Source organism: Pelobates fuscus, chromosome 9 (assembly GCF_036172605.1).
Source record: "Pelobates fuscus isolate aPelFus1 chromosome 9, aPelFus1.pri, whole genome shotgun sequence".
NCBI classification, from domain to species: domain Eukaryota; kingdom Metazoa; phylum Chordata; class Amphibia; order Anura; family Pelobatidae; genus Pelobates; species Pelobates fuscus.
The window spans coordinates 156,395,404-156,421,980 of NC_086325.1; the positions used below are offsets into that span (position 1 = coordinate 156,395,404).

Below are 26,577 nucleotides of genomic sequence, written 5' to 3' on the forward strand. Positions count from 1 at the left end.
ATATGTTTCATTCCCTCTCCCCCCCCTCCCAAGTGTCTCATTTCACCCACAAGCCACTCCGAGTGTCTTTGTTCCTCCTCCATGTCTCTCTCTCTCCCCTTGCAGCTCCTCCATTTCTCCCTCCCCCTCCAGCCACTCCACTTCTCTCCATCCTCCCCTCCTCTGTAGTTTCTCTGTCCCCCACCCTTTCCCTGCAGCCCCTCCATTTCTCCCCCCTTCCGCTGTAGACCCTCCATTTCTCCACCCCTGCAGACCCAACATTCCCTCTCCCCCTTCCCCAGCAGACCCTCCATTTCTCACCCCCTCACTTGCAGCCTCAAAGACCCTCCATTCCTCCTGCTTCCTCTTGCAGCCCCTCCATTCCTCCACCCCCTCTTCCCCATCAGACCCTCCATTTCTCCGCCCTCTTTCCCCGGCAGACCCGCCATTTCTCACCTGCAGACTCCATATTCCTTCCGCTTCCCCTTGCAGCCCCTCCATTTCTTCACCCCCTTTCCCCTGCAGACCCTCTATTCCCTCCCCCCCTTTCCCGTGCAGACCCTCCATTTCTCCCCCCCCCTTTCCCGTGCAGACCCTCCATTTCTCCTCCCCCCCCCTTTCCCCTGCAGACCCTCCATTTCTCCCCCCGCCTCTCCCTGGCAGACCCTCCATTTATCCCCCCCACTTTTCCCAGCAGACCCTCCATTTATCTCCCCCCACTTTTCCCAGCAGACCCTCCATTTATCTCCCCCCCCCTCTCCCCGGCTGACCCTCCATTTCTTCCCCCTCACCTGCACACTCGCAGACTCTCCATCCCCCCTCCTCCCCTGCAGACTCTCCATCCCCCCTCCTCCCCTGCAGACTCTCCATCCCCCCTCCTCCCCTGCAGACTCTCCATCCCCCCTCCTCCCCTGCAGACTCTCCATCCCCCCCTCCTCCCCTGCAGACTCTCCATCCCCCCCTCCTCCCCTGTAGACTCTCCATCCCCCCCCTCCTCCCCTGCAGACTCTCCATCCCCCCTCCTCCCCTGCAGACTCTCCATCCCCCCTCCTCCCCTGCAGACTCTCCATCCTCCCCCTCCTCCCCTGCAGACTCTCCATCCCCTCCCCCCCTGCAGACTCTCCATCCCCCCCCCTCCTCCCCTACAGACTCTCTTGTAGTGTCAGCCGGGCCCCCTGGAGTGACTGTAGTTACGCCACTGTACTGTTGTATCTGTTTTATGGAGTCTGAGTAATCCAGTTTCCATATAACATGTCTAGTGTTGACTATTCCTTATTGTATTCAGCCTAATAATTCCCAAAGTAATGTGTAGTTGCTTTATCCGCATAACTGATTTATCTCATTGCTCACCACCTTTGTTTTCTGTCCCCCCCCCCAAGAAATAGAAAATAATCCCTTCTTTTGCAGTAAATCCTTCTGATCTCTCAGCCAATCCTGAACGTGTAGGATGTCTCCTTTATGTATTGTCACTAATTTCCACATTGTATCTTTCCATAAACAGTAAGTGGTCTTTACATGTTTGCTGCAAAGTGTAGGTTACAGTTAAAGCAGCACTGTAACACTGCCTTCACTTTTGTAACACTCTTTCTCCCGCTAAAACATATGCTGCCTTCTTAAATCAGGGTGCGTGTTTTGTGATCTGTTAAAACTGTGATACTTTTTTCTTTTACAGTTTTATTTACAAATACAATTTATATACGGTATCTTAAATCCAAAGTTTTAAGATATAAATACTGTGACGGAACGCCGTCACTGAGTACCATGCCCACGTGTGCCCCCACTCTTGTCCAGTCACATTGAGAACCAAGAACCCCACAAAGACCACAAGTCTGTCTATTTCTATGGTGGATATATGTGATGGATGGCCTGATTTGTTTTGCGCAAGCCACAAGCTTGCGGTGCCATTTTTGTGACGGGTTTCCATGTATCTAGATATCGCTGTATCGTGTACCTGTATTCTACATAGAGCAGTGTGTGTGTCTGTATATGCAGCTGTGGGTCAACAAAGCGGGGGCAGCAGCTCTATAAAGTATAGTTAGGTGTGAAATGTATTCTGTGTCTTAATCAAGTTAAATGCTGCGCTGGGAGTGACCACCTGCTGCAGGAGCCAGCAAGTCTATCTACTACAGCAAAGGGCTGTGCTGATGTAACCAGAGATTGCCCTGAAGAGACAGGGGTTCCAAACAAGATAAGCTTTTGTTGTCATGGTGTATTGGCACAGGGGGAGGTAGTAACTACTGTAAGGAATCACTTTGTTGCGTTGTAGTTCTTTCTCTGGTACCTGTTATGTATTTCCATTGGTGAAAGTTTTGTAGAATTGTATGGAGACCCCCTGCTGGGGATCTGTGGATAATTTGACTGCACCATGTCCCATTAAACAGTTCATTCCAGTTGACTCCCAGGACTATGTTTCATCTGGTTACTGGGGGGGTACTTACTTGTGCTGATGGTTCCAGAGTGGCTAAAGGAAGGTAATAGCAGAGGTAACCAGTCGGGTTACCCGTAGTCCGCTACAAATACATTCTGGTAAAATCATGATTTTATATTGTGTTGTGGTGTGTATATTTTGCAAAGCTACCACTCAGGGGATAGGGCGACTTACAGGGAGGCATGGTGTTGGGGAAGCAAGGGAGGTTTACTTACCCGAAATCTCTGTAAGACTTCCATAACTTTATTATCGTTAGAGGCGGTGTGTCTACCCTCAATTATAAAAGTGCTGATTTTCTATAGTAAAATATGGGGGCATTAGAATTGGCTGAGCCACTTCCTGCTATGGTGGGAGGTCATTGCAGGAGCTGCAAAGTTTGTGGTTTTAAAGAAACATCAAAAGCAAGGATTTATTTTACACTCACTTTTAACATATTGCATTACACAAGTCCTCCACAGCTGTTTGTGTTCTTTGTGCTCTCAGCCACTGTAGACTTTATTAATAAGCTAAAGGGAGAGAAAAATGATAATCACATGTAACAAAATGAGGCGCATGCTCGAAAGAACAGCAGTGATGACGGAAGAAGACTGTCTGGAAAGAGATGGCGGCGCCCACAAGGGACAGGTTCAGGTAAGTAAATCTCCCCTTTACCTGCCCCCTCCGGCCACTGGACTACCAATGTCACTGTTGGGGGTCTTTGCAAATTATGCAAAGTCCCCAGACGGTGACAGTGCTGCTTTAAAACATGTCAGACGTGGAGAATGCTCCCAATTTGGCAATTTGATCCTAACATTTCCAATGATTCACCTTTTGCTATGTTCATTTTCACGTGATGGAATAACTGAAATTGTAAAATGCATTTAACCCTAAGCAATTAGATCAAACACAGTTCTTAGAGGTTAGAAGTTTGGCATTCGGTTTATGGCTAGGCATTTGAGAGCGTACCTTAAAATAACCATTATTCTAAGCTCCAGCATATGGCTCCAGTAAAACAGCTTAAAAACACCCCCCTTTTGCCACCCCTGATACACCACTCCACTCTGTCACCATGCGTCTCATTTTATCACCTCTGCCTTCTTGCTTTTGTGCCTTTATCTGCCTTGCCATCCTTTACTCCCTCTGTTTTCACCATTAACATTTCTTCATCATCTCTCACCTTAAACCTTCCATCAAAATCAAACTACTCTTACTGACTTCTGTAACACTCTTTCTCCCGCTAAAACATATGCTGTCTTCTTAAATAAGAATGTGTGTTTTGCGATCTGTTAAAACTGATACTTTTTATTTTTTTATTTTTCTTAAATCCAAAGTTTTAAGACATAAATACATTCTGGTAAAATCACGATTTTCTATCCTATACCATACACAGATATCGTGCAACACTAACGTAGAATTAATTTTGTAAAAAGCTAATCACATTCTCATTATTGTGGAAGAAATGAGCAGATACACCTGGTTGTATGTGTTTGCTAAGTATTTTCTCTGTCTTTCTTCATTGGCCAATGACTGCTTGAAACTTCTGCACAAGGAGGCAAATTAGAAAGATAATGCACTATCCTTTATGTCCTTGTTAAAATAATTGAGCTTATCTATGTATGTCCAGACTTTACAGGACACTAGGCCATAGTACGTTTTCATCACGGTACAGTCTTCTCCCTCATTCATATCTCTCCAAGCAGAAGACAGTTCTCTGTCATCCTCTATGGAAGAAGAGAAAATGAATTTGTAGCAACATCTGTTATATCTGATGTGCCGTGCGCCTGAAAATCGAGAACTATGAGTAGAAAGAATTCCTGCTCTTAGAGCACAAATGCCAACAAAGACATCAGATGGTACTAAAGTGGTGACCAGCTCTGACACAAGATAGACCTTACGGACCACATCTTGAGACATGACCATGGCAGCCCCACTGCAGTAATCCGGGTAGTATGTTTCTGAGTAAGATGATACTGGGACAAAGTTGGGACTCTGTGGATCCTTGTCTGGTAAACTTTGGTGGATCACTCGTCCAGTGTACAGATCTTCAGAATTTGTTTCCAAACCAAGCAGATAGTCAGCCAAGCTTTTTATGTTGACAAACATATTTTGATCAGTCTTAAGAACAAACCTAGCAGTGGGGCAGAAGGTAACCACCCATTCTATCATCATGATCATCTTCAATGTTTTGTTGTGATAGGTATCCAGAAAGCTTCCTTCAATTATGTCGCGGTATATTTGTGATTCATTGACAATTTCAGATTGGATGGTTTCCGAGACCGGCATCCCCAAAGCAAAGATTGTGATAACAGCCCTACCTTTGTAGGCTGTTACATTACCCCAAGTATCTCTGATTGTCCTCCTCCTGGTCTTATTTTCAGGGCTACAGAAGACTACAGATAGCAAGAAGACATCTCGTTCCGAGCACACATCTGGACCACTAATTAAATATGACTTGGATATATTGTCTTTCATGAGATGCAAGTCCAATTTTCTGGCCTGTTCTCGAATTTCCATGAATTTTGCATCTGTGTAGGAAAAGGGAGGAGACTGAAGAAAATATTCCTCCATGAAGTCTGCTCCAAATAGGAGGGCATGGAAGAGGACAATATTGAATAGGATGAAACACCATTGGTGAGTACGTAGCCGGCAGAATGTTACCTAGGACAGGACAAGATTAAATGTATTTAACAGAATTTACCTAAAGGTATGCAATATTTAACATGAGAAAAATCTTACAACTATTTCACATTTGTCTTTAACTGAACTCCCCATTTGATTTAGAAAAATATTTGCAAATGGCCCATTCACTAAACTCCCCATCTCAATCAGTATCAATATTGATTAAATTCTGGTATTTGGCGAATGCTGCCGTGTGTTACATACATAAATACTAATAATCCCAAGACTTGGCACAATGGAAGGTAAAAGATTTTTTGGGTTTTGTGAATATGTATGAATATGGAGCATCTAAAGAATTCGTGAGGTTAATCTAAGAAGGCCCCACAGATGTTTATAAACTACAATCCCCATAATGCCATGCCAATGTCACATGAGCTGGGCCTTTTGAATATTTCATGTACAGTTTTTCTAGTATTGAAGAAACTAGAATTTTAGATGGAGATTAACGTTGACTTGTAAGAATGCAAAGCATTTCTTTTAATGTGTATATGGCCCTTTAAACGGTCACCATGGTAAGCAAGGTTAATTGTCTGTGAATTCATTTAGCAGTAGGCTAATGAGACATGCTGAATTAACTGGAACTCTTTAATTGCCAATTTGCATATTAATACAGTATGTTAGCCATGAACTTGTTAAGACAAAACAATAAGAGAAAGGAAACAGAGTTTCTGTTGTGGATTGTTGCACTGCACTGTGACATTTTCCTTTAGACAGCCTCTATATAATACTATAGGCTACATTCATATTAATTTGAAAGGACATAGTCAGTTGATCTAGTGAGCAATCAATTTCCGATCTAAAAGATCTGATTGTTTTATCAACCTCTCAGAATTCAGCTGCAACCCCCATCCTTAAGTTTTACACTCTCTGCTGAACTGCCATAAAGTATTGTTTTAGCTAAATGACATTCACACTTACCTGCATTGTAAGAAGAAATTACTTGCACAGATGACTTTTATAGCTGAATTTTCATGTAATATAACGTGCCTTCAGTCGATGGATATTGTACCCCCTAAACCCTGCAACCAGCTGCTTTTGGCGAGGGCTTTGCAGGTAAAATTACTTTTTGAAGATAACCTGATCCTTGTTTTCAATGTGCTGGAAATAGGAGAGCGGTTAGGTATCAGATAGCATCAAAGTGGCACACAGGATGGGCTGGACCTCTGTGCTGTGAGTAGAGGATAACACACCTGTACAGAATGTTTTGTTTTGTTTTTTTAAATTAATTGGCAATTGTGGGGAATTGGCGAAGGAATGGAGAATGTTTGAAGGTCAGCTATTGTGACCTACACATTGCAGTTCCCTTGTCAATGTCCCTGAAATTTCCAGACTAGTCTGTGCCGCACATTTCCATTTCTCTAGTGTAAGCACTACTTACTGAATATTTGGGTATTTATTGAAAATCCAGCTCATCGGCTGAAAAAGGGTCATTAGTGTTTATCAAATAAACAGACATTGTTACACTTTTTTTTTTAACTTTTATTACCAATACGTTATAATACAAATTTCAAAATGAACCAAACATGATTATTTATCCAGTAATAATTTATGAAGTTGTATTATAAATGTTCCCTTTTCAACCAGCTGAGCTATTTCAAATTGGCACATTAATTGCAGGTATGGACCTAAACGTGACAATGCCAGGGTTATCCACTAAAGTGAGAATTCAAAGTAAATTTCAAATTCAAGGAAAAACTAGACAAACATTCTCTAAATCAGCTCTGTTACCAGTCTGACTACCTTGGCTTTAAATCTGAAATTCACTTTGAATTCTCACTTCAGCCTTTAACCCTGAGTAGTAATGTCCTGCTGTAGGGTAACCCTGGCCATACTCCGATGGCCACCTGTCACGTGTTGGGCAGGTTCAGGTGTTCAATAACTGAGAGTGGTTAAGACTGATGAGCTATTAATTATTAATACAGAAAGTTTTTTTTACCGAGATCTCAAACTGCAGACAAACTAGGTTTTCAGGATAACACACAGGGCATTGCATTCCTAGCAGTTCATATTGTATTTAATGAACCAGATAAAACCGCCACAAGCGAGCAATATCATGTGTTAAAGGACCACTACAGTCACCCATCTCAAAATGGTCTGGGCGCAGTGATTCTGTCCTTTTTAACCCTGCAATATAAAACAAGAAACCACAACGTTTACATTGCGGGGATAAATCCTTCTCTAGTGGCTAGCATACAGACAGCCACTAGAGGCGCTTCTGCATCACTGACTGAATAAAACTCAAGTCACATGACGCGGAAGCCCCGATAGGAAAGCATTGATTCAATGAGCTTGGATACGCAGGTGGCTCTCACTGCGCATCAGGTCCCCAATGCTCCACTGTTAGTAACATCTGATTGGACTATCATGGAGGAGGCATATCTATATTATTAACATTTTGCTGTATGTGATCCAATTCTCCATTCTTCCTTTCCTACTGTTTTACCCTATATGATCTGACACTCTACTCCTATTCATTATCTTGTTGTACGCTGTATGGGATAATTCTACATGCTCAGGCTTCCATGTTCTCCACTCTAATTTTTTAAATATATCCCAAACTAACTTTTTTTTTTTTGCATTCTGTTGAAAATTCTGCTGCGTTATTGCTGTAACTTACATCCAGGAGTAATGAATTATTATTTATATCATTTTACCAGGTGCCAAAATGACCATAAAACTCTACCATCAGAGGTCTAACCATCGATGAACCTTTCCAAGAAGTGGGATGTACCGCGATTCCTGTCCTGTGGCATTTACAGCATGGCACTAATGCCTTGAATTTCCAGTAATAATAAAGGTAAACAGCTCTGATGTTTTTAACCTTCTGCATTCATTTTTACTATTTTGTTAGATCACACTTTATTGAATAACAAAATGTGTGCGAATTTCACCATCAACACATTATAAAGGAATGCAGTGCTTGTATTGCTGAGCCATACTGCTGCCTTGGCATCTGGGACGTGTGGTCCTTTGCTGCTAGAGTCCTATCCATGCCATTCCTTACTTAGTAGTGTAAAGGGCCACTATAGGCACCCAGACCACTTCAGCTTAATGAAGTGGTCTGGGTGCCAGGTCCAGCTAGGTTTAACCCTTTTTGCTGAAAAGATAGCAGTTTCTCTGAAACTGCTATGTTTACCTATGGGTTAATCCAGCCGCTAGTGGCGCTTCCGCGCTTCTCACTGTGATTTTCACAGTGAGAAGATGCCAGCATCCATAGGAAAGCATTGAGAATGCTTTACTATGGACTGGCTGCATGCGCATTCAGCCAGGGACATCAGAAGAGGAAGGAGGGAGCCCGGCACTGGGAAAAAAAGGGATTAACCCCTTCCGCGCCACAGGAGTGGGACCCTGAGGGTGGGGGCACCCTCAGGGCACTATAGTGCCAGGAAAACAAGTTTGTTTTCCTGGAACTACAGTGGTCCTTTAATCAGAGATTTGTGGGATTTTTTTCTTCAATGTACCTTTCAACATACAATAATAATTTTATTTAAACCCACGTATCCATGCACCTGCTGTGCTGCTACCAGTCACGAACACAAAAGTATCCACATCATAACATAATTCCCCCCCATCCAAGAAAACAATACAGTTGAAGACAGACTATGATTCTCTCATCAGTTAATAAATAGCTGGAAAATGACTCATGCTCTCTGTCTTATTGTATATAGAGCTGAAGCCTTGATCTGTGTCACAGCAGGTTTCAGAAAGCAGCAGTAACCTTTAGTAGCAAACTACCTACTCATCACAGCAGGCAACAAATGTGCTGGCGGTACAGGGCAGATTTGTTATAAAATGCCTTGTGATCATTCCAGAGATGGTGTGGGCCTACTGGCTTCTATAGCATGATCAACAAAGCAAGCCCGTGGGAAAGGATTATTTTTTTTTTAGCAGGATTCCAATGTGATGTATTTATTCTGACACGTCCATCCAATAGGAATATTGATACATCAAAATTTGATTGCCATTTACACAGATTGGCAACTGTGTATAGACTATTAGTGACACTATGTGCAGACTCCCGGGTCTACAGTTGATACAAAACACTTTCAAGAAAAAGAACAAAACCCAAGATACAAAAAAAAGGTAGCCAGAGTTGGAATGAATTTAATTCCTTTCAAAATACGCAACGCCAACAATTCCACATAGAGTTCCTCTTTGTTACGATTGCCATACGTCAGAATTATAAATCTTATATACAATTAATACCGGCAAGGAAGACCACTCAATTCCAGGTCCACAGTCGGATTGAGAAGGTGAGGATTGGTCTGCACAGATTCGTGGGCTGGAATGCTGGAGGTTTTCACCAAGGGGTCGGGGGAATAGTCCCGTAGTCTTTTGTGCAAATAAATGTAAAATAATCTGGAAGGAAATGGGACGTTTTGGTCCAGAATGGGAAAATTCACTGGACTCCTTCTTCTTCCACGTAGGTTGAAGGAAACCAGCCAATCTGTAGGAAGGACATGGATGTCAGCACACAGAGTAAGTTAACGGCCAACATTGTTAAAGCATCCCAGATATTTCATGGAGCTCAGATAACCACAAGGGGTAAAACAGCTGCAGGGTAGCGATCACCTATTTCATGCAAAGATTTGTCACTTTCACAGCAGAACGGTTAACGCAGCTCTGTCACTATTTCATTTTTCATGAAGTTACAATATTCATGAAAAACTCCTAAAACTGTTTAGCTTTCAACGAATTTCTAAACAGGATCAGATGATATACAAAGGACAAAATAGGGACTACGCTGCTTCATATTTGACCCCATTGTTGGCAAATGTGGCAATGGCAGGAACTTTGCCAACATTTCCCATAAGCAATTACTTGCAACAGGGATTTATGGCATGAAGCATAACAGATACTTATTCCATCTCATTGTACACGCTCGCGAGTATAAAAAAAAAAAAGGTTGAGTTTGTTAGATGGAAGCCAATACCGGGACATATATCTACTTTCCTTCTCTCCTCTGCTATGTTACAGGAAAGGGGGTTGGGGATATGAAAATTTACAAAACTGACACTGCTGCTGGACGTTTTAATTTCTTGTGATGGGATGATGGGTAATGAATGGCAGGAGTTGCTCTTTTAAAAGAAACACTGAAGCAAAGTTGTGCGCATGCCAGGATCGGTGTCCAAGTGTACTTACTCTGCCGTTCGTCTCTCCTTTCCACCATCCCTGGTCCCCTCCTATTCGGCTGTAGATTCTGACCACATCTCCTTCCCGTAATGAGAGCTCCCGCATATCTCTAGCGGCAAAATTGTACCTGGCGACAGCAGTTCCTACAGGACGTGGCGTGAACACTACAGGGGGAAATAAATACAACAGAAGTCAATCCATGGTCGAAGCCATGAAAAGTCTACAGCATGTAAAGGGTTTAACCTCAATAGAAGACCAGGGCAATGAATGCTTTTAGTACATTTACAGTCTTCCTCAAGTTCTCTGCTACTACACAGCCCTAAAAGTGGCTTGCCATGGGTTTAGAGCCCTGTTTACACTATCTTCCATCTTGCTGGCTTTTATTCCACTGGCCCTAACACTGGATAGCCACGGCTAATAAGGAAATGCCCTGCAGACTGCACTTCACATTCATCCCAAGTCAATTCTAGATATTCTATGAACTGGAATGTTGGAATATGGGCATTCACTTTGTAAAGAGCTTTGTGTGTCAATGAAACACTTAATGACAGCACGTACATCACAATTTGTACACAGTGAGATGATTGATCGGTGTCTATGAGAATGTAATCTACGATCACACAGGGAAACTCAACCCAATAAATCACTAAAGTGAGAATTCAAAGTGAATTTCTAATTTAAGGTCAAAATAGCGAAATTGTGAACAAATCGGTAAGTCGGCTATTCTGGCCTGAAAGTAGAAATTCACTTTTTATTCTCTTTTTTACTAAATAACTGATAAAGTCTTGTTTCGTCTGCTGACAGACATTTACCCCTCCTATACTAAACTCTGGAGGAGAAAAGATCATCATCTCTTTGGATGTTAGACTAGCCGTCACAAAACAGACTAAACTCCCTCTAAACCATGGGGGAATTAACATTTTCTAAAGACATACAATTAAGTAAAAGGATCTGTGAACAGATAAATACATTTAACCCTTTATGTGTCGGAGGCATGCACAATAACATGCCAAAGGTAAGTATTTCCCATATGAGAGAAATGGCATAGGATGACCCAACGGTTTATGGAATGAGTGAATATATGGTTGACTGTGCCCAACAAATGCCATGGCAGAGCGTAACCCAGGTAAAATGAGTGGTTGAAGGAGAAATAATGACAGTGTTAGGAACAGAGAAAATTACTAAAAGTTGACCTGGCAGTCTGAGATTGAATATTTACAAAGGCCCTAACTAATATGGAATAGCAGCCGGCACTCAGTTAACTTATCCCAGTTTCATCCTGATCTGTTGTTGTTTTATATAATTTCTAAGAAAAAAAAAAACCTACACAGGGACCTGAAACGCATGCAGTGCCCAAACATGACCACTAGGTGACACTCTGCCACCAGTACACAAAGTGAGAAAGATGGCAGTACCTGACCAGAATGGAGTGGACGGGTTCTGACAAGGAAAGTTGAGGCCCTGAGGACTGAGAAAAGAAAAGTTGTAGGAAGCACAGGAGGCTGCAAAGAGGTCAGAGAAAACATAAAGGTAGAAAAGAACAGGGAAGGAAAAAGAAAAGAAAAAAAAAGAGGTAAAACATTTCCAAGCAGTGCAGAGCAGCAAAATCAAAGGGGAAGAAATTATTCTGTAGCATTATCATAGGGGAAAAAAGCATTTTAAAGGAGGGGATAGGACATAAGTCAAACTGTGTGTCATGCTGTGTCCAATAGGTTCCGTGTCCAGGGATACAAATCTTCAACAAAAAAAGCTCTTAAATGTTGTCTTATTTTGTGTTGCAATCTTTACTTGGTGCTAACTTTCTCTCCGTATTAAATACATGAGATGATTGTTTCCGCTGTTTCCTTGTTAATGTAATTGCAAACCTCAAGATTGGAAAAGGGGTAGAATCAATCAGATTAGTTTATTTTACAAAATATTCTTTCAAGTCGGTCGATCTTAAAGGAGGGGACATGCGATGCCCCAAACCATTCATGCACTTTTGAAAATGCATGACATTTTACCTGTACAGTTCTGCTAGCAAATGTATTTAGATTGGGAGAAAAACCTGCTTAAAGGGACACTCCAGGCACCCAGACCACTTCTGCTCATTGGAGTGGTCTGGGTGCCAACTCCCACTACCCTTAACCCTGCAAGTGTAATTATTGCAGTTTTTTTATAAACTGCAATAATTACCTTGCAGGGTTAACTCCACCTCTAGTGGCTGTCTACTAGACAGCCACTAGAGGGAACTTCCTGGTCCCTAGCACAGATTATCTGTGCTAGAGCGTCGCTGGACGTCCTCACGCTGTGTGAGGACCTCCAGCATCGCTCTATTCCCCATAGGGAAGCATTGAAATTCATTTTCAATGCTTTCCTATGGGGTGCGCCAATGCGCATGCGCGGCATTGCCGTGCATGCGCATTGGGACTCCTCGGCCGGTGGGCGGGATCAGTCTTGCCCGCCGGCCGACGGAGGAAGAAGGTGGAAGAAGGTGGGAGCGGCGGGGGAGGAGCAGGCAGCGACGTGGGACATGTCGCTGCCTGAGGTAAGTGACTGAAGGGGTTTTCACCCCTTCAGTAACCGGGGATTGGGGGGTGGGAGGGAGAGGGACCCTCCAGTGCCAGGAAAACTGATTGTTTTCCTGGCACTGGAGTTTCCCTTTAAATATAGGTCTCTCAGTCACATATTTGGTGTAGACTCTATGCAAACAATATAACTGAAAAGGGAGCACAGAAAAGATATCCAACAGGTGGTCCTTCTCGAGCATAGCAACCACGGTGCATGCGCTGCAGTTGCTATGTAAACTAAGTAGCCAACACTGCTGGCATTGGCTAGTGAGTATTGCGATATACGCAATTCATTCGCTGGCAACAAAGGTGGGCCAGAGATGGGTGTTACAGGAAGAGTAACAACCTTGAAGCTCTGAAGATGGCGGTACTGGAACGGAGGAGTGATGAGTATTTCTCAATATTTTACTCTGAAGCCGTCGTGTACCTTTGTAAAATGTTCAAAGCATTTGGGAACAACTTGTTATAGGTTGATTTTTACATTACAGGTTCAGGATAACTTAATTTCTAAACGAGCATTGTCTTGTGAAGAGCTCTGTGTCTATGCTTGAAATATTGGTACCTAGTTTGGTTCAAAGGCCAGGAACCAACATATTTAATGTCCTTCCTCATATGCACAAGCTATATCTAAGAAATGGGTAACAGACAATAATACAAGCTGCCAATGGTAGATTCAAGCTCTAAGACACATTCTTACAGTACGTGGTGGAAGTGTCCTTACCTGGGGATCGTGGCGCTGTGCGAGAACTGCTGCCACTCCGCTGCTTAAAAGGGTATTTTAATGTTGTGTCCAGTTGTTTAAAGCTTTCTTTCAGCGAATGTGTCTGGTAATACTCCACAAGCTCCTGTGTGATCAACAATGAGATATTCCCAGTTATCTGATTAGATTGTTCACCGGTTACATTTCAATGTGTTTTTACATACGGCCGGTGATGTAATGCGTTAAGTATCTCAGCAACGGGACATCTTTACCTTGAACGTATTCATTTTCGGGGAGAGAGAATTCGGTTGATGTTGCTCAGTTGTATATTTGTGAGGGAATGGCAAGAGGCCACACACAGTTGCAGGTACTTAAATCAACATGTAGTTCATATCCAGTGAATTAAAGCCACACTAGGTAAACAGCAATCTACATCTTCTATACATTAAAGTTTATTGTAAGACCAGTCTCATAAAGATTAAGAGGTCATCAAAATAAAACTAACCCATCTGCTATCGTACTCTTACAATTCTCATGATTTTTTGCCAACAAAGTAGCTAAACACGGAGGCCACTTTAGTTACAGGGCTATGTAGTGGCAACCCAAATACTCTCCCAAAATAATTTGTACAAACCAAAAGGCTCTCAAACTTCTTTGCTTCTGTGATGTGGATCCAGTTGTCTTTCTCCACCACTTTTATGTGCTTAACTTCATCATTAAATCTGCATGAAAAAATATGGTGTTAGAATCCCCTCATGGGCCGTTTAAAGAGAATAAAATTAAGCAGAAAACTAATCCCTAATGTTTTATTGTGTTTGGTAGATTGGAGCATGGAACGGTCTTTCAACACTTACTTGATGCTGATGGCAAAACGCTCGGCCTCTGCTGGTCTCTCTCGGATCAGGTACGTGCCACTGACATGGGATTTGAGGAGGTTATCAGCCTGTGGTCGTTCCACGTTTCCAGCAAACCTACAAGAGATAGAAGCAGATAGTTGGCAGCATAAGTCTCTCTTTTGAATTATGAGTTGTCCATTGTAGAATCAACATCAATGGGTGATGCAGTTTATTTAGCAAACCAGGTCAAAGAGAAAAGAGACAAAACATTTTAAATTAGAGTGTAAAAAATAACTGAGAATATTTCCAACGTGGCTAGTTTGGCCTTACATTTTGCTATTCCCGTCTGAAGTCTCAACCAGGGAGTTAAAACAGCTCTCCTAGTGGGATATTGTAGTCATATTAACATGGCCATGTGGTGTATAGCTTGCCTCCGCTTATATAGCCGGTTTTCCCTCAGGTGCTGACCTAATGATTGCTCTTACAAGGTCAATCCACTGAAAGCAGTGCCCGAATTAACCCTGTATGGCCACATGTATAACTAAATCACCACTACACAAAATAAATGTGGCTTTATGAATCTGTTTTAGTATATTCTTTTTATAGCACAAACAACTCTACCGGTAGTTTATGGATGTATGTAACACTGCAAAACATGTACAGCCAGAGACGTACGGAGGGTTAAGGGTACTCCAAGTATTAGTCATGGAGTATTAAATATCTAAAAGCAGGAGCACTCAGTAAGATGTATTCAGATCCTTTTTTCACTTCCTATTGAATTTACTATGGGTCTCTATAGTTATAAACCAACTTATCATCCACAAGTCAAGTCATCTGCATGTATGACATATATTCAGTGCGTAGAATGTGATAGCAAATGTATTAAAAGTATAATTAAAGGGGAATGGTCACTTAACTAAAACAATGAAAATCAACTATGGCTATGTGCGGTTTTCTTTAAATATATAATAAAGATGTATCACATTAGATCATAATCCCACTCAGACAAGGCAAAGCCTGGGCAATAACTGCAAATGAAGAGCGTAAATCAAAACATGGTTTAATATCCCCTCTTCTCTCTTGTAAAGGACAGAGCTTATAAGAAAAAAGATTGACAGGTAGTTAAGATGGAGGACCCAATGGCAGGATAAAGAGGTGTGGATTTCTACATTTCATTTTATTTTCACACCTCACAGAAACCTATTTATTAAATATATTCATAGATAAACACAACATTAAAGGGTTAGGAAAGGTGACAATTTCCCTTTAACCTGAACACAGTGTCCTGCTGACCTCCTCCTCTCCTAACATGCCAAGCTGCATCCCACTAGTTCTAGCAGTGCAGGTACATCCGAAGAGCTGTGGGAGGCAGTCATGTCATACGGAGTCAGGGCACAGCAATGGGCATACAGGCAAATCCCAGAAGGGACACTTAACATTAATTTAGTTGAAATTTGATGCAGTTTAATGCCAGGTTTGTGATACGGTACTATTATCAGCAAGACTCTATCACAACTGATTCTGTAATAATATGATTCTCACCAGGAACAAGTCACGTTAAAAAATAAACATAGTACGTACCATGGGTATTTGCTGTACTCTGTCCGATTCGCAGGCTGTGGATTTTAAAACAAATTATTAGATATTTATTTAAAATTTCCTTTAATCCAAGTTTTATATTAAACCTCCCCCTCCTAGGTTACCCTATGGAGCGTATCTATTAGCCTATAAATTAGAGTAAAGCAGGAATTTTCACGGAAATTCATCTCATCAATTTATCTTTTAGAAAGGTTATGGAGATAAGTGAGTGTACATTAAAAAAAAAAAATTAACGTAAAGGTTATATTCACTAAACAGCAAGTTGAAAAGCAGCAAGACGTTCAGTTATTACATAGGTAATAGTTGACACAGTTTTCTTTATTACTTTCCACTGAAGCTATGTATTTAAGGTCCAATCCACACTGGCTCAGAGAATGTTAAACAATGACATGCTGGCGGCAAAGCCTGCTGCTTCAATTTCCTTAAAGGGACACTACAGTAACCCAGACCACTTCAGCTCAATGAAGTGGTCTGGGTGACAGGTCCCTCTAGGTTTAACCCTGCCTGTTGTAAACATAGCAGTTTACATTTGGGGTTAAGCCAGCCTCTAGTGTCTGTCTTCTGGACAGCCACTAGAGGCGCATCTGCGACGCTGGAGGCATTTAATAAAAAAATGCTTTCCTATGGACACTTTGTATGCGTGCGAGACACTGCCGCGCATGCGCATTCCGCTACGCTGACAACAGACGGGGGAGCTGACGTCGGCGGGGAGTAGAGGTAAGGGAGCCTGGCAGTGGAAGAAGGTGAGTAACTGAAGGGGTTTTAACCCTTTCAGCACCACGGGAGGGGGACCCTCAAGGTACTATGATGTCAGGAAAACCGATTTGTTTTCCTGACACTATAGTGATCTTTTAATAAACAATAAAACAATTAGATTTAAAGCACAAGGGTGTCTTTTTTACATTACTCCTATTTAGTCATGTAAACTGCTTACTAAAAAATCTTTTTTTCCTTTAACAATTTTGATCCCAAAGGGAGCAGTTTCTAGGGTTAAAACATCCTGCAGTGCTATTCTAAAATATCTTAACTACCCAAAATGTAAAAATAGGGCTGTGTGAGTTCAGAAATGTAACTGTATACAGGGATATGAGCCCTCTCTGGCTTGGGCTAATGGAACCAAACCTGGAGAGTCAGAGTTTAGTCCTGCCTTAACTATGTATTCTAATGCCCACACAACTGGCCTCAGCCCTTCTCATATACACAGTTTCCTACCCTGCTGTCTACTGGACAAGGCTTCACATAGGAGCTTGGGAAATAGCCGGATTTCTTTGTGAGTAATAACCGACCCTGCAGAGAGAGAGAGATGGACAAGGTGGTCATTAGGGCCACGCCGAGTTATTACATTACAACAAGGTCTTGATATTCATGCTTACCTCCCACCACTGGGTATCTGGGTCACCTCTCAGAAGCTCAATCACTTCTCCGGTCTGGAATGTTAAGACGGGTTTCCCTGGAGGGGCTGGGTTTCCATGGTAATTCTGTACGGCAACCATCTTAGGTCCTGGCAGAGAGAATATATAGCACAATTAGAAGAGGTATCCAGCTATAGAAAGAACTTAAAGCAAATTCTCTCTACAGCTATTTTTATTTTATTTTTCATTTAAAGGCATTTTTTTTTACTAAGCAGTGACGAGAATTGCACATTTTAGTGTCAAAATAGCAGATTTAGATAATTACCCCAATATTTGTTGAAATGTTGTATTTACCACATAATCTCCCTCCCCCACCTATCCTGAGGAAAAAACTAATGATTCTTAATGTTTTTATACTACGTGCACTGTTATTTTATCCTGACTCTATAAAACCTGTTTTACAAAAAACAAAATAAAATGTTTTTACATTAACTGCACAGAATACATAAAGGGTTGATTTTATACGACAAGCATAAACCTACCGGACAGAGTGATGAGTGGGTCCTAAAACAAAAAATACATCAGATGATTAACATGAATTAACCTGTTCATTACCAAATAGAAAAATAATCAGAAATGAAACGGAGAAGCAGCAACTAACGCAGCAACAATTATATGAACATTTAAACCAGGTTAAACAATTTCACAAACACATTACGTTATCTGACTCTGGTGCTTACAACATTCCCAGCATGCATTTATAACCTTGCATCTATATACTGAATTCCAATTATTACAATGACTTTTATTGTTATTGGTAAAGAACTAAACTAAACGTGTTATTAAATGGACACTCCAGGCTCCCACACACGTTAGATGCACTGTGTAGGTTAGGTTACAGTTAGTTACACTGGGTGGGTTTATATTATTAAAGGGACACTCCAGGCTCCCACACACGTTAGATGCACTGTGTAGGTTAGGTTACAGTTAGTTACACTGGGTGGGTTTATATTATTAAAGGGACACTCCAGGCTCCCACACACGTTAGGTGCACTGTGTAGGTTAGGTTACAGTTAGTTATACTGGGTGGGTTTATATTATTAAAGGGACACTCCAGGCTCCAACACACGTTAGATGCACTGTGTAGGTTAGGTTACAGTTATACTGGGTGGGTTTATGTTATTAAAGGGACACTTCAGGCTCCCACACACGTTAGGTGCACTGTGTAGGTTAGGTTACAGTTAGTTATACTGGGTGGGTTTATATTATTAAAGGGACACTCCAGGCTCCAACACACGTTAGATGCACTGTGTAGGTTAGGTTACAGTTATACTGGGTGGGTTTATGTTATTAAAGGGACACTCCAGGCTCCCACACACGTTAGGTGCACTGTGTAGGTTAGGTTACAGTTAGTTATACTGGGTGGGTTTATATTATTAAAGGGATACTCCAGGCTCCCACACACGTTAGGTGCACTGTGTAGGTTAGGTTACAGTTAGTTATACTGGGTGGGTTTATATTATTAAAGGGACACTCCAGGCTCCCACACACGTTAGATGCACTGTGTAGGTTAGGTTACAGTTAGTTATACTGGGTGGGTTTATATTATTAAAGGGACACTCCAGGCTCCCACACACGTTAGGTGCACTGTGTAGGTTAGGTTACAGTTAGTTATACTGGGTGGGTTTATATTATTAAAGGGACACTCCAGGCTCCCACACACGTTAGGTGCACTGTGTAGGTTAGGTTACAGTTAGTTATACTGGGTGGGTTTATATTATTAAAGGGACACTCCAGGCTCCCACACACGTTAGATGCACTGTGTAGGTTAGGTTACAGTTAGTTATACTGGGTGGGTTTATATTAATAAAGGGACACTCCAGGCTCCCACACACGTTAGATGCACTGTGTAGGTTAGGTTACAGTTAGTTATACTGGGTGGGTTTATATTATTAAATGGACACTCCAGGCTCCCACTCACATTAGGTGCACTGTGTAGGTTAGGTTACAGTTAGTTATACTGGGTGGGTTTATATTATTAAAGGGACACTCCAGGCTCCCACACACGTTAGGTGCACTGTGTAGGTTAGGTTACAGTTAGTTATACTGGGTGGGTTTATATTATTAAAGGGACACTCCAGGCTCCCACACACGTTAGGTGCACTGTGTAGGTTAGGTTACAGTTAGTTATACTGGGTGGGTTTATATTATTAAAGGGACACTCCAGGCTCCCACACACGTTAGGTGCACTGTGTAGGTTAGGTTACAGTTAGTTATACTGGGTGGGTTTATATTATTAAAGGGACACTTCAGGCTCTCACACACGTTAGATGCACTGTGTAGGTTAGATTACAGTTAGTTATACTGGGTGGGTTTATATTAATAAAGGGACACTCCAGGCTCCCACACACGTTAGGTGCACTGTGTAGGTTAGGTTACAGTTAGTTATACTGGGTGGGTTTATATTATTAAAGGGATACTCCAGGCTCCCACACACGTTAGGTGCACTGTGTAGGTTAGGTTACAGTTAGTTATACTGGGTGGGTTTATATTATTAAAGGGACACTCCAGGCTCCCACACACGTTAGGTTACAGTTAGTTATATTGGGTGGGTTTATATTTTTACTATCCAGATTTTGCTCATTAACACCTTCATCAAGGCTTTGGCTAGCAAAACTTCATGGGAAATGCATGTCAATAACAGAAGATTTATCTTGGCTATACCTGCCCTAAAACAATAGACACTTAGGCCAGAAACCCAAGAGCAAGAGCAAGTTATCTTACCGGGTCTTCCATAGGCCCTGAAATCAGAAAGCAAGAAAAGCACATCGTTAGTAAATAATTCCTTTCCTCTGTTTAACATAGTTGTGCTATTTCCTGGTTTGTTAGAGTATCTTGTTCCCAATCACCTTGACACAATAACTTTTTTTATTTATTTATTTTGTCAATCTTTCTTTCATTGAGGCAAAGAATAACGATACAGAATAAAGAAGATAGGTAATAGCAGATGAGTACGTCAGGTACACAGTTGTAGCTTACATTATAACCGTGAGCTTAGCCGCCTCCCTCCCCACCACCCCCCCAATATTGAACAAGATAGTACCAATAGTCATGTTGCTAGACAGCTTAAATGCCAAGACATTTAATAGAGAATAAACTTGTTAGAGACAAGGTATGTCAGGCTAGGTGTTCCTAGGTCGATTTTATTTAAAAAAAATAAATAAAACCACAACATCACAGTATAATCAGGCTATATTCAGAGCTAGGTTGATTAGTACCGAGCTATCAGCACACAGCTAAATAGCAGAACACGTGTACTGCTAGGACTTACTGGTTAAACGGCTAAAACGGGTGTTGCCAGTGTCTGTATTATGAAGCTTGCCAGACTTAGATTACATTGATAAACATGGAACTGAAGATGTAAATAATGATACTAATCATACATGTCTAATAAGTGGGTAGCTGTAAGGACTCGTGATTGGATAAAATAAGCCCTGATTAGCGATCTACACGGAGATACATGCTGGACTAGGCTCTGTGAGGTTGGGCTACTCTCGGGCAAGTATGCTCAGCAATTCAAAATACCCAGTGTGCACATACACTAGCGAGTAGGCTAACTGCCCACACTACACCCCAGGAAAGCAGGAAGTGTAATCAGCAAGGTGTTATAGGCATGTGAATTGCAGGTAGTGGAAATCACCGCTGGAAGTTGGTGTGCTCAAAGGTTGCCAGGACAGCCTGCACCATAGTAAAACTGTCAATTTACAGGCAGGCAGCCAATGCCCTAGGGAGGTAATTCCCAGCTGCATATAACTGTACTGCTTATAGCGTTAAAAACAATCCTTATAACTAGAAAAAGTAAGTCAACCATAATGAGAATACATAACTAGGGGTACACATGAGAGTGCCGATCGGCCTGAATGAGCTTTGAAAAGATGCTATAAGCATACGAGCTTCGTGTTATAGACAACAAACTATGCAACAATGTGCAATGTCAATCAGCAGTGGCCAAGGCCAGTAAGGTATTGTCATGCATGAAAAAGGGCATTCATTCTCGGGACGAGAATATCATTTTGCCTCTCTATAAATCACTGGTAAGACCACATATTGAATATGCTGTGCAATTTTGGGCACCTGTTCTAAAGAAGGATATCATGGCACTAGAAAAAGTGCAGAGGCGGGCTACAAAATTAATAAAAGGAATGGAACATATCAGCTATGAAGAAAGGTTAACAAATTTAAACCTATTTAGTTTAGAAAAACGTCGCCTGAGAGGGGATATGATAACATTATACAAATATATTCGGGGCCAATACAAACCATTGTGTGGAAATCTATTCACAAACCGGACTTTACATAGGACACGAGGCCATGCGTTTAGACTAGAAGAAAGAAGATTTCGTCTAAGGCAAAGGAAAGTTTTTTTTACTGTAAGAACAATCAGGATGTGGAATTCTCTGCCTGAAGAAGTGGTTTTATCAGAGTCCATACAGATGTTCAAACAGCTACTAGATGCATACTTGCAAAGAAAGAATATTCAAGGATATAATCTTTCAATGTAGGGTAATAACTGCTTGATTCAAGGATAAATCTGACTGCCATTCTGGGGTCAAGAAGGAATTTTTTGTCCTAGCTTGTTGCAAAATTGTGCTTCAAACTGGGGTTTTTTTTTTTTTTTTTTTGCCTTTTGGATCAACAGCAAAAAACAAATGTGAGGAAGGCTGAACTTGATGGACGCAAGTCTCTTTTCAGCTATCTAACTATGTAACTATGTAATAGGTTCGGTTTGCTAAGCATGGGGCCTATGGCTTGTAACGGTGATGTACTCAGTCGGGGCGATGATGAGTATCTAAATTAATGCCCCTGTAGTTAGGCTGTGAGCCCATAGAAACATAGAAACATAGAATGTGACGGCAGATAAGAACCATTCGGCCCATCTAGTCTGCCCAGTTTTCTAAATACTTTCATTAGTCCCTGGCCTTATCTTATAGTTAGGATAGCCTTATGCCTATCCCACGCATGCTTAAACTCCTTTACTGTGTTAACCTCTACCACTTCAGCTGGAAGGCTATTCCATGCATCCACTACCCTCTCAGTAAAGTAATACTTCCTGATATTATTTTTAAACCTTTGTCCCTCTAATTTAAGACTATGTCCTCTTGTTGTGGTAGTTTTTCTTCTTTTAAATATAGTCTCCTCCTTTACTGTGTTGATTCCCTTTATGTATTTAAATGTTTCTATCATATCCCCCCTGTCTCGTCTTTCCTCCATGCTATACATGTTAAGATCCTTTAACCTTTCCTGGTAAGTTTTATCCTGCAATCCATGAACCAGTTTAGTAGCCCTTCTTTGAACTCTCTCTAAGGTATCAATATCCTTCTGAAGATAGGGTCTCCAGTACTGTGTACAGTACTCCAAGTGAGGTCTCACCAGTGTTCTGTACAATGGCATGAGCACTTCCCTCTTTCTACTGCTAATACCTCTCCCTATACAACCAAGCATTCTGCTAGCATTTCCTGCTGCTCTATTACATTGTCTGCCTACCTTTAAGTCCTCAGAAATAATCACCCCTAAATCCCTTTCCTCAGATGTTGAGGTTAGGACTCTATCAAATATTCTGTACTCTGCCCTTGGGTTTTTACGTCCAAGATGCATTATCTTGCACTTATCCACATTAAATGTCAGTTGCCACAACTCTGACCATTTTTCTAGTCTACCTAAATCATTTTCCATTTGGCTTATCCCTCCTGGAACATCAACCCTGTTACATATCTTAGTATCATCCGCAAAAAGACACACCTTACCATCAAGACCTTCTGCAATATCACTAATAAAAATATTAAAGAGAATGGGTCCAAGTACAGATCCCTGAGGTATCCCACTGGTGACAAGCCCAAGCTTCGAATATACTCCATTGACTACAACCCTCTGTTGCCTGTCACTCAGCCACTGCCTTACCCATTCAACAATATTGGAATCCAAACTCAAAGATTGTAGTTTGTTGATAAGCCTTCTATGTGCAACAGTGTCAAAAGCCTTACTGAAATCGAGGTAAGCAATGTCTACTGCACCACCCTGATCTATAGGGGGATCATGGGGATTCTACACTGTGGGGACAGCTCGGAAGAAAAATAATTAAATCAGGTGCTCAACATGAAGTCAGCTCTTGCGGCAGGTATAAAGTTGGTCAAGCGTACACTCCAGGGGTACCAAACTGGGTTTATACACCTTAACTAAAAGGAGCACTAAAAGGATGCATTAGAGAACCATGTGGGTTGCCCAAAGTCTCCACTTAGGTGGTGACCAATATGTAGGGGGATGAACGGGTTGATTCTTGCCAGATCCCAGGTGCGTGTTGGAGAGGATGGATTGTGAGCGAGTCCTGTGGTAGGCCCGGAGTCCGCAGCAGGGCTGCTGTGTCTTGGATTTGGTGTAAGTCCATTCAATGTTGTACGATGAGCGTTTGGGAGAGCCGCCAGCGGTAGCTAATCTTGTGTTGTTGGAGCAGGGAGATGAGTGGTCAGAGTGACCTGCGCCATGCTAGAGTTCCACCGGACAGGTCGGCAAAGAAGGTCAGCTCCATGGTTTCGAAATGGAGAGGTTTTTTATTCAGTAGGGCAGTGAGGACTGCTGCTTTGTCTTTTCTGTTATAATGTCCCTTGTGGTCGCGGTTGGCGCCCTTGCAGGCTTGGGGATCCGAAAGAGGTCTTCAGGATTAATAGCTTTGGCCTGCCTGGGTGGCAGGATGGCCGTTAACAGGCGCCTCATTACGTGCGGCAGCTCAGCTTCTGGTATTGCCTCTGGGACCCCTCTAACCTTTAGATTGTTTCTCCATCTAGAGTCCTCCTGAGCCGTGAAGCAGCGTTCATGCAGCTGGGTCTGCTGTTGCAGGTCGTGCACTGCCTGTTGGAGTGTGGAAATGCTCTGGTTGTTAGCTTGGGAGGATCCCTCCAGCGTGCTAAAGCGGCCTGTCAGGCCTTGTAAATTGCCTCCGAGCACTGTGACAACCGCGAGGATGTTCTTTTGCAAGTCTGCCAATAATGTTTTTAAGACCACAGTGGTTACTGGCGCAGAGTCTGCACCTGTCTTACTGTGTCTTGCCATCTGTGTTCAGGCTGGAGCAGGTAAGTACTCTTCGTCCATGTCCCCAGAGAAATCATTAGAGAAATCTGAGCAGCTGCCATGGAGAGTCGCCATGTTGGGCCCGCTAGCGCCGTGTGCTTGTCTCCACATGTCGCCGATCGTCAGCCCCAAGGTAGGCTTGCCTGATACGGTTTACTTAGTTTTGCGTCCCATGTGGCTTGGGGAGTCCCCACTGTCATTTGGGGGTGTAAGGGTGCAATTTAGTCGTTGATTTCACTGTGTGAAGCTCAGAGCTACAGGCTCATGCGACCGATCGCGTCGGTGGTCCAGGTCTGCCCCGATGCAGTAACTTCTTAATGTAAAGAAAACCTAATTTTCTCACCAATTCTGGACTCGGATAGGTTATTGTGCATAGATAATACTTCCCAAATGGTTTAATTCCCTGTGGGAGAAGACTTTTCTACTATTTAAAGAAAATCAGTCTTGACATTTCTCCTTTGCTCTACCCCCACCCCTAATCCTTGTTGTAAAATACTTCAAATAACTCTGTATCTCTATTCCTTAGGCCGAATCCCACTTAATTTCCACTAAGCACAACCCACCCTGGTTCCTTCTAAAAATATAGCATGCTCTTCCAGCTGTTTGACATCTCAGTCAATCACCTCCTTATTCCCTAATTCTCTCTGCCATCACCTCCAAATCCCCCCTGCTCCTTCTTTTACCATCTCCCCATTTTAATCTTTAGATTGTAAGCTCATGGGCTATCTAGCAAATGTACCCTGTATAAAAGATATTCAGGAGCCATATCTCCGCTCACAGACAGGGGCCCTCTTTATCTTTTGTATTGGTCTGTTTATATTGTATGGTCTTTTGCCCAATTTCACAGCGCTGCGGAATATGTTGGCGCTTTTTAATTCTTTATTTTTGTTGTGCAGAAAAGTTTGACAGACATGTCTGAAGTGCCATAATAGCAGTAGCAGGCAAGATTAGGCATTCATTCATTGAGAGAACAAAAGATGAAGTTGCACATTTTGCTAAAGTAACATATTAATACGAATTATGTTGTTAGGTGATTACAATTCAAAAACAGAATACAATTACAAACGGTTTTATAACCTAGCGTCTTCGTGGTGTATAGCAATAGAGCCACCCGTGTAAATAATAAGTCGGAATATTGCAATGTGAAAATAATCAGTCAAGGGTGAAAAGGCCAATGTAGTATGAGCTCTGACTGTGTCGCTCGTAGTTTAGTTTGGGGCCCGCTCTGGAGTGGGGGGGAGTAGGGACGCTTTCTTTTTTTCGTAGTTAGTGTTTTGTCGTCCTCTGGGGTGTATGTTGGGTCAGTGTGGTTATTAAAGTATGGTCTCCATCTATGTCGTCGTTAGTCAGGACTCTCTGCGTAAACCGATGATTCTCCATGTCTCTGAGTAAAAGTTGTGGGAAAGGCATGGAAGGGCTCTAATGTTTATAGGGGGGCTGTTCGCCTGCAGTCACTAGAGCCATGCGGTCTGTCCGGCGCCACCTTGTTGCGGGCCTGGGCCGGTCAAAAGTAAGTCTGATATCTGAGTGGGTTACACTTTCCGAATGGGCGTTTTTTTTGTGTTTGCGCCCCATAGTATTCTGTGAGGCTGTAGGTGCTTCAAGGTAGTTTTCTGGGGTTAAAATTCTGGTGCTAACGTCTTTTTCCCAATGTTTCAAGCAGGAGCAGCACACATGCACGTCTGTTCAGTATCTCTGTTGGCCCCCCCAACCCCCCACCCCCCGTTGGCGCTTTTTAAATGCCAGTAATAAAATAAATACATTCTGTAAACACAAAGTGGTTCTGAATTGAAAACCAAATTGCTGCATTTAAACAAAAACAAACAAAAAAATATATATATTTTTAAAAATTCGCCATCTTGGCTATAGTCACAGCTGGACTATTTTAGCCCAAATATTGTAATTTGATTTCCATTTCAACCGTTTTGTGACTAAACTGCTAAGAATCAAGTATACAGTGATAGAATCATCAGTGGGAGAGATTATAAGGTGCACTATGTCTTATAGTCTTGTGTCTGTGTACATGTTTTGTATAGTGTGTTTGTTATGTTCACTTACCAATTTTGCATGGGTGTATCGTCTCAAGGCACTCCTTGTGAACTCCAACTCCACACTTTGAACAGTAGTATCCCTGATAAAATGTGCCCCTGTAAGACACAAAATAAATATAAACAGCTGATCCCAACTGTTCTCCCAATTCTATAGTCAGAAACCAGTAGGT

General features: G+C 42.1%; 2 protein-coding genes across 2 annotated transcripts in view; both read right to left on the reverse strand.

The window, feature by feature from the left end:
* Positions 1-3,746: 3,746 nt before the first annotated feature.
* On the reverse strand, positions 3,747-7,572 carry B3GALT9 (beta-1,3-galactosyltransferase 9). Its single transcript, XM_063432833.1, has 2 exons — positions 5,984-7,572; positions 3,747-5,044 (listed from the first exon to the last, which is right to left on the reverse strand). Exons 1-2 carry the CDS (start codon positions 5,987-5,989, stop codon positions 3,944-3,946), a joined length of 1,107 nt encoding a protein of 368 aa, XP_063288903.1. The 5' UTR covers positions 5,990-7,572; the 3' UTR covers positions 3,747-3,943.
* A 1,581-nt stretch (positions 7,573-9,153) lies between these two features.
* The window catches only part of VAV2 (vav guanine nucleotide exchange factor 2), a 237,879-nt gene continuing 220,455 nt past the window's right edge, over positions 9,154-26,577 (reverse strand). The window contains exons 17-27 of the mRNA XM_063433483.1: positions 26,415-26,503; positions 20,019-20,035; positions 17,777-17,798; positions 17,256-17,398; positions 17,095-17,169; positions 15,865-15,899; positions 14,302-14,418; positions 14,082-14,169; positions 13,469-13,592; positions 10,208-10,362; positions 9,154-9,512 (exon numbers count right to left, since the gene is read on the reverse strand). Coding sequence (XP_063289553.1) covers positions 9,465-9,512; positions 10,208-10,362; positions 13,469-13,592; positions 14,082-14,169; positions 14,302-14,418; positions 15,865-15,899; positions 17,095-17,169; positions 17,256-17,398; positions 17,777-17,798; positions 20,019-20,035; positions 26,415-26,503 — 913 coding nt within the window. The 3' untranslated portion in view covers positions 9,154-9,464. The remainder of the gene's footprint in view (positions 9,513-10,207; positions 10,363-13,468; positions 13,593-14,081; positions 14,170-14,301; positions 14,419-15,864; positions 15,900-17,094; positions 17,170-17,255; positions 17,399-17,776; positions 17,799-20,018; positions 20,036-26,414; positions 26,504-26,577) is intronic.